At 39.4% G+C, this 9141-nt stretch overlaps 1 protein-coding gene across 1 annotated transcript; it reads left to right on the forward strand.

The window, feature by feature from the left end:
* Positions 1–6725: 6725 nt before the first annotated feature.
* On the forward strand, positions 6726–8755 carry LOC104852664 (syncytin-1-like). The gene is given in 2 exon segments (XM_010610441.2): positions 6726–7564; positions 7566–8755. Coding segments are annotated over 2 exon segments (1725 nt in total). The 5' UTR covers positions 6726–6749; the 3' UTR covers positions 8476–8755.
* Positions 8756–9141: the final 386 nt, after the last annotated feature.

A 9141-nucleotide genomic window follows, 5' to 3' on the forward strand; every position in this document is an offset into this window, starting at 1 on the left:
TGAGCAGACATTTCTCAGGCAAAGAAGTAAAAGCAGCAAATAAACACATGGAAAAATGTTAAACATCACTAGTCATTAGAGAGATGCAGATGCAAACAACACTGAGATTCCACCTTGTGGGAATCATGAGTATTAGTTGTAAGTATTGTTAACTTTAGTAACTCCATGTTTGTTAAATTTCTCCAGTTTAAAAGGTGGTGTGTTTCCTTTGTGGAATTCCTGAAAGTTACAGTTTCTTATCTCTGACCTTCAGATGTGTGGCTGTCTGGGTTACTACTGCCCACCGTGGTTGTTTTTGTTGAGCCTGTTTGCTCTTTTCCTGTGTGACTTTTCAGTTACTATGGTAACCCCATCCCATAATAGTTTGTGGGGTTTTTTTGCTTTAAAAGGCCGACGCTTGCCGGCAATAAACGTCGCCTTGATCAGACTCTTGTCTTGGCGTCCTTCCTTTCTCTCTGCCCTATCTCCACCCCGCTGCATCTCTCACCCTGGCTCGCGACAAGAGGTGCCCGAACAGGGACCTGCATGAAGCGGCCATCGGTGAGCAATCCGTGAAGCCTGCTGTCAAAAAGGGTTCAGCCAAACCAAAACAAGGAGGACACCACTGTCTGGAACGCCCGGTGGGGAAAATCCTTGGAAAAGCAGGTACCAATGGGGCACATAGGATCTAAGACGAAACTCAGCATAGCAATTCAGTCTTTACTCAGTGAGAAAGGAATTAAGGCAAAGAAAAAGTCATTGTTTCAATTTCTTCACCGTGTGGATGAAACTTGCCCTTGGTTCAGTGATGTAGAGGAAATAACTGAAGATGTTTGGGATAGAGTAGGAGGAGAATTAAATGAAAAATTAAGGAGTCATAATTCTGACAGTGTACCAGCCATTACATTTTCTTTCTGGTCTTTAATAAATGAGTGCTTACAACAAAGGGATATACAAGGCTTAGATAAACACCTCCGCTTACATAGTGTTAACCCCTCAGATGGGGACACAAGCTCTCCCCATGGGAGTATTTGGACCCCTTCCGAAAGGCAGTGTTGGAATCATCCTAGGAAGGAGTAGTTGGATTTTAAAAGGGCTTCATATTCATCCATGAGTCATAGATGCAGATTAGACGGGTGAAATAAAAATATTAGCTTCATCACCTGAGGGCATTACTGTTATCCCTGCACAGGAGCGAATAGCACAGATATTGCTTTGTCCTTATATAGAACAAGGAAAATTTTTATTTCCTCAAAATAGGCAAAATAGAGCCTTTGGGTCTTCTGATGCCTTTTGGGTCACGCCTATCCAACAAGATAAACCTGAATTAACAATTTGGATTAATAAAAAGCCATTCGAGGGAATTTTAGATACTGGAGCTGGTGTAACTGTGATAGCTCAACAACATTGGCCCAAGAATTGGCCTGTGCAAGATACAGCCACCCATCTTAGGGGAATAGGCATGACTCAAAATCCTCAAAAGAGCACAAAGCTATTAAATTGGAATGATGAAAATGGAAATCAGGGCAAGATTCAGCCATTTATTGTGCCCCACCTTCCAGTGAATTTATGGGGAAGAGATATTTTACAACAAATGGGAGCCATCATAGGTAGCCCTGATGAGTTAGTCACAAAACAAATGTTAAATCAGGGGTATATTCCAGGTAAGGGATTAGGGAAATACAATCAGGGAATAGCCACACCTATGATACCCCATGTGAATCCCCAAAGAGCAGGTTTAGGATATTTTTTTTAGGGGCCATTGATTCAGCTGTACCCCACGCAGAAAAAATTGAATGGTTGCCTGGACCTCCTGTGTGGGTGGATCAATGGCCTCTCTCCCAAGAAAAATTACAGGCTGCTCATAGCTTAGTACAAGAGCAACTTGAGCTTGGCCATTTAGAAGTCTCATTCTCTCCTTGGAATTCCCCAATATTTGTAATTAAAAAGAAATCTGGAAAATGGAGACCTTTATAAGATCTAAGACAAGTTAATAAAAGAATGATAGTAATGGGTGCTCTTCAGCCAGGCCTAACCCTCCCCGGTAGCCATTGCCAAAGAATCTAAAATTATAGTAGTGGATTTAAAGGATTGTTTTTTCTCTATTCCCTTACATCATGAGGATAAACAGTATTTTGCTTTTAGTCTCCCAGAAATCAATTAGGCTCAGCCCATGAAAAGATATCAATGGAAAGTATTACCTCAGGGAATGGCCAGTAGCCCTACCTTATGTCAATATTTCATAGCAAAAGCCCTTTCTGAGGTTCAAAAAATTGGCCCACAGTTCAAATCCTACATTATATGGATGATCTGTTGTTAGCTTGTTTGAATACCTTGTTTGAATGAGGGTGAATTATATTCTTGTTATGCTGATCTTGTGCTGAGTGTTAAAGCCGCTAACCTTCACATAGCTCCCAATAAGGTGCAATTGAATTTTCCCTATTCTTATTTAGGATTTCAATTAAATAATAGTTATATAGCCCATAATAAGGTAGTTCTAAGGACCAATCATTTAAAAACCCTTAATGATTTTCAAAAATTATTAGGAGATATTAATTGGCGACATCCTTATTTAAAATTATCTACTCATGAATTAAAACCATTGTTTGATATTTTAATAGGAGATCCTTCTCCAAATTCCCCTCGAGAGCTCACTATAGAAGCTAATAAAGCCCTACAGACAGTTCAATTGGCAATAGAAAAACAACAAATTTCCTGCATTGATTATTCTAAGCCTTTGTTCTTTGTGGTTTGTCCTTCCCAAGGAACACTAACGGGTGTGTTATGGCAAAATGCACCCATTTATTGGCTCCATTTATCTGCTAACCCAGGCAAGAGTATATTGCCTTACTATGAGGCAGTTGCCAAACTTTGTATGCAGGCTAGAAAGTTTTCAAAACATACTTTTGCATTTGAACCTCATAAAATAATAATTCCTTATGATAAAGAACAATGCAATTGGCTCTTACAGACCACAGATTTTTGGCCTTTAGCTTTTATTCAGTATTCAGGAGAGATTGACAATCATTACCCTGGTGATAAGCTTATTCAATTTGCTAAAACTCAGGCATTTATATTCCCAAAGGTTACCAGTTCACAGCCTTTAAAGGATGCTCTTTTGGTTTTCACTGATGGATCTACTAATGGCATGGTTGCCTTTTTCCATAATGATCAGTCCATCACATTTCAGACTAACTATGCTTCTGCACAATTGGTGGAACTCTGTGCTATGTTAGCAGTTTTTCAAAAATTTTCTGATAATAGAATCAATATTTATACAGATAGCCAATATTTGGTACATTCCATTCCTTATTTGGAAACAGCTGGACAACTTGATAAACAATCCTCAGCCCATTCCCTATTTTTAGAGATACAAAAATTGATTCAAAATCGAAAACAACTATTTTTCATTGGACATGTTCGAGCACATTCCAGACTTCTTGGTCTCCTATCTTCAGGTAATCAATTGGCCGATTTTGCCACTAAGGGTATAATAGATTACTATTCTGCCAATTTGGTCAACGACTCCGTCCACCAAGCAAAAATTTATCATCAGCTGCATCATGTTAATGCCAACACTCTTTCAAAAATGTTTTCTATAACTAGAGAACAGGCTAGGGAGATTGTTAAAAATTGTCATTCTTGTGCTCCATTGCTCCCTGTTCCTCATCTTGGAGTTAATCCAAGAGGCATCACCCCAAATCAGATATGGCAAATGGATGTAAGCCATTTCCCAGAGTTTGGAAAATTGCAATATGTTCATGTCATTATCAATACTTCCTGGGTTTCTTGTTGCCTCCCCATGAGCGGGTGAAGCTACTAAGGATATCATAAGCCATTGTCTATATGCCTTCAAAATGTTAGGAATTCCAAAACAGATCAAAACTGATAATGGACCTGGATATGTTAGTAAAGGATTCTCACAATTCTTGCAATCCTTAAACATTCAACATGTTACAGGTATACTTTATAATCCTCAAGGACAAAGTATAATAGAAAGAGCACATCTTACAATCAAAATTTATCTTAAGAAAATAAAAGGGGGAATATGGTATCCCACGAGTCTTCAAAATCTCTTGAATCATGTTTTATTCATTTTAAATTTTTTGACTCTTGATGCCTCCAGTCTGTCTGCTACAGACAGACATTGGCATCCCACAACCAGCACCAATTATGCCAAGGTTCGTTGGAAAAATGTTCTTACAGGTCAATGGAAAGGACCCAATCCTGTTATAATTTGGGGAAGAGGTTCTGTATATGTTCTCCCTACAGATAGCCCCTATCCTGTCTGGATACCTGAACGACTGGTCAGACAAGTCGTATCTACAGAGGATTTAATGTGGGAAAGCATACAGATGACTAACCCGCTTTGAGTAATCCTGAAGAAAAAACAATCATAGTATGAAAACAGAAAAAGGACACTTTAAACTGAAGTTTGTTATAGAAGTTTGATAGTAAATGAGACAGAAAAATATTAGAAAAGCTATAAGTAAGAGTTATACTTTTGCATCTTGTTAAAAACAGGTAAAGAAAGATATACAAGACCAGAAGGCCTAAGTATATAGAGGTGTGTGGAAATCATCTATTTATGTTTGCTTGTTGGTTTGTTATAAAAGTTTGTTGGTTTGTTATAAAAGGTTTACATTTATAGTCAAGAAGAGTATTCATTCCTTTAACCCTAATTCTACAAGAGATCTCTGTGTATTTTGACCTGCAAAAATTGTGACTAGTCATAACAAAAAGATTTTATAATTCAATTGGCCAAAACCATCTGAGTGCACTCGTTAAAATTGTCTTATATGTTTGTCTGTCTTAAATGTTCAAAGATGTTTGTATGTTCTTGATCAAAATGACGTCAAATACAAATAGATTGTTGATTTCTACAACCTGGCTTTATAGGATCAAATAAAAAACTTGAAAGATAATTAAATATAACCTTTAAGTTTGGATACACTCCTGTTGGTGAATAAAGAAGCAGCTGCTCAGAGAATTTATTCTGATCTTTGTTCACTAATGGGAGCCACCAAAATAATTTTATAACATGTTTCTGATGATTATCTTCAAAATACACTATTTTCTGAAAAAAAAAAAAAAAAAAAAAAAAAAAGGACAACTCCTTTGGCTCCATTTGCCCACTTCCCCTCAGAAAATTCTCACTCCCTATGTTTCATGGGTCGCCACACTTTTACGATTGGCCAGAGAACAAAGTCTAAAAATCTTCGGTAAGAAACCCGATACAATTATTCTCCCATATTCATCAGCCCAAATATCATGGTTGATGCAAAATGATAACGAATGAACCATTTCCCTTGTCGCTTTTTCTGGTATCCTTGATAATCATTACCCCGCCGATAGACTACTCCAATTTTTCAAAATCCATCCAAGAATTTTTTTCCCGAAGGACTTCCCCTCACCCACTTGATGATGCTAGTCTAATATTCACTGATGGCTCTTCCAATGGAATCGCAGCCTTCACTATTGATAATGTTACTTGGAAGATTCATTCACCTTATAAATCTGCACAATTAGTAGAACTTTATGCTGTTTTATAAGTTTTCAAAAAATGTTCCCATGATCCTTTTAATCTTTATACTGATAGCTCCTATTTGGCCTCCTCTATTCCCTTATTAGAGACTGTTCCTTATATTAAGCCCACCACCAATGCCACACCTCTTTTTTCAGAATTACAGAAATTAATTCATCAGAGAGATCATCGGTTTTTTATTGGACATATTCATGCACATTCTGGTCTCCCTGGACCTTTGGCTATGGGGAATAATGTTACCGATAGAGCCACCCAAATATTTCTTTCCATCAACCCAGATCCTATTAATCAAGCTCAACAGGCCCATGCACTTCATCATCTCAGTGCCCATACATTGCGCCTTCTTTTCAAAATTACTCGAGAACAAACTAGACAAATTGTTAAGAAATGCCAAAACTGTGTCACTCAATTACCTTCTCCCCATTTAGGAGTTAACCCTTGAGGGCTAGTTCCCCATGAAATTTGGCAAATGGATGGAACTCGTATCCCTTCTTTCGGAAAGCTCAAATATGTGCATGTTACAATTGATGCCTTCAGTGGATTTATTTATGCCACTCTTCCGGCAGGAGAAGCATCCAAAAATGTTATATCTCATGTCCTAGCCTGCCTCTCCATTCTGGGCAAGCCCTCTACAATTAAGACAGATAATGGCCCTGGATGTACTGGGAAAAATTTTCAAGACTTTTGTAAACAATTACAGATATTACACATCACAGGTATTCCTTATAATCCACAAGGCCAAGGTATTGTTGAAAGAGCCCATCAGTCCATCAAGAATACCTTATATAAGTTAAAAGCAACCTCACTTTATCCCTCTGTCAGCTCCCCCAAAAATGTTTTACATCATGCCTTATTTGTCCTTAATTTCCTCACCTTGGATGTCAATGGGAAATCAACTGCTGACCGCCTTTGGCATCCCCAGGCTAGCAAACAATATGCTAAAGTCATGTGGAAGGATCCACTTACGGCCGCCTGGAATGGCCCAGGTCCGGTCCTCATTTGGGGCCACGGTCATGCCTGTGTCTATGATACATCAAATAAGGCTGCCAGATGGTTTCCTGAAAGATTTCTCAGACAGATGGATTCTTTTGATAATTAACCTTTTTGTCCAGGTGACCTACATCCCTGAGACCCTCTCCTTTTCCTTTCTAGGTTTCCAAGGCCAAAATGCCCTCAAGTGTGAATTTCCGATCCTTGCTTCCCCTGGTCTTCATCAAAACTTCATATGGAGGCTTTGGCAATCCCAGCAAAGCTCTGCTTCATCTTCAGCAACAACAAGGAAGTCCCTACCAATGCCTTGGAGGCACTTTCTCGAGTTATACTCGCCCCACTGGGATATATCAGTCTCAGGATTGTGGGGATAAAATGGCTTATCTTCTATATCAGTCTGGATCTAAATGGAAATGCATCCCTAAACCTAAACCCCTCCCTCCATCCCCAGATGGCGGACTCCCCCCATGTCCTTGCCACACTTTTAAAGAATCCATGCATTCCTCCTGTTATCAACAATACCAAGAATGCTCCCAAGGGGATAAAATATAGTATACTGCCACCCTCCTCAAAGAGCAGTCAGCTAGCCTTGGAGGCGATTGATTGGTCTAATAACCCCCAAGTCCTTGGATCAACCAATAAGCTCATGACCGCCGGATGTTCTGGAGAGGTTGGACAAAAAGTTTATTGGCGTCGCTCTCCCTCTGTTTACATCACAGATGGGGATGGCCCCCAAGATCAGGCCAAACGAAAATATGTTAAAGCTCGTATTGATCAAATCATTGAGGCACAAGTCCCTTCTCTTAGATATCATCCTTTAGCCAATCTTCATTCCCGTACAAAGGATGCATTGGATGGGGCCACCCTTGATATTTTGATTCAGATCCACCAGCTTCTAAATATCACCAACCCCTCATTAGTTCAGGATTGTTGGCTCTGCCTTAAACAGGGCCCATTCGTTCCCTTGGCAATCCCCCTGTCTAATATTAGTTTTGATTTTGATATAGCTAATTGCTCTATTTTTTTCCCCTATTCTAATAGTTTTGGAATCCCCTCTTCCTTACAATTTTATCCCCCAATGTATTTATAGTATGCCCTTCAATGATAGTTTTGATATAGATGTGGGATTGATTACCTTTGTCAAGTATTGTTATTGTCAAAATATTGTTGATCGCACAGCCCTATGTTCCGGAAACTCCTTTGTATTTGTTTGTGGAAATTCTTATGCATATTCCTTTTTACCTCAAAACTGGACAGGTACATGTTTAAGCGCTACTGTTTTACCTAATATTAATATTATCTCAGGAGATACCCCTGTCCCAATTCCCACCTTTGATTTTATAGCTGGAAGACCCAAACGGGCTGTACAGCTCATTCCCTTAATGATTGGTCTAGGAATTTCTACGGCCATTGGCACTGGGACCGCCGGCCTAGGTGTCTCCTTGCACAAATATGCCAAATTGTCTCAATAATTGATTGATGGTGTTCAAACCTTGTCTGATACTACGCAATATCTGCAAGATCAAATTGATTCCCTTGCAGAGGTTGTCCTTCAAAATAGAAGAGGTTTAGATATGCTCACTGCCGAACAAGGAGAAATCTGTCTTGCCCTCCAAGAACAATGCTGTTTTTATGCAAATAAGTCTGGCATTGTTAGGGATGAGATCAAAACCTTACAGGAAGATGTAGAAAAACGCAGAAGGGAATTATGCGAAAACCCCCTCTGGACTGGGCTCAATGGGTTTCTACCTTATCTCCTCCCTTTATTGGGGCCCCTATTAGGGCTCCTGATATTATTAACCATCGGGCCTCTAATAGTTAAGAGGCTTACGGCCTTTATTAAACAACAGATAGATACCATGCAAGCCAAAGCCATTCAAATCCATTACCATCGTCTTGATCTGGCCGATCAGGAGGAAAATTACTTGCAAATCCGAATGTCTATGGAGACTAGAGGATAAGCCTGACGTCTGAGAGGTTCAAAAAGAGAATATTGCCAAGTCCTTACAGTCACAGTTACTGGAGAGCCTTGGAATGTCCCTGAACTTTTCTAGAGGCTTCTCCTCTCTTGCTACAGTTGACCCCAATGACGGGTAAGACAGTCAATGCCTGACTGATCAACCTAAGACAGGGGCTTCTGTCAAGATGTCAAGGCCATCTTTTCCTCTATCAACAACCTGCTTCTCTGACACCCCTCGCCTCCCCTCATTGACTTGCATGGTATATATCCCTTCCTCAATTTTTAGAATGGAGAGGGGGGACACTGTCCTTAATACTATGATGTTATGTTACTATACCTCCGGAAAGGTTATTTAATGACACATCTCAAAAGTCTTGGACTGGTCATTTTGAAATTCCATAAACTTAAGCTTATCTGCAGGACTTTGGAAAACAGATTCACATTTTCCTCAAACCAACATTTGGAAACCTGCTGTTGCATTGGGAGAAATACGCTTATTGTCAGATGTCAAAAGTTACTAGCCTTAGTTTGAATGTTTTTGGCATGGGGCCTCTAATATGTGAAATACCATAAATACTGTGTTATCTCAAATCAGGTTTATATACAGTGCAAAACATTACATGTGCTCATGGCCCTTAAGGAAAGGTCTTCCGAAAATTTGGGCATT

Source organism: Fukomys damarensis, unplaced genomic scaffold, assembly GCF_012274545.1.
Source record: "Fukomys damarensis isolate Sample0158 unplaced genomic scaffold, DMR_v1.0_HiC HiC_scaffold_35, whole genome shotgun sequence".
Lineage (NCBI taxonomy): Eukaryota > Metazoa > Chordata > Mammalia > Rodentia > Bathyergidae > Fukomys > Fukomys damarensis.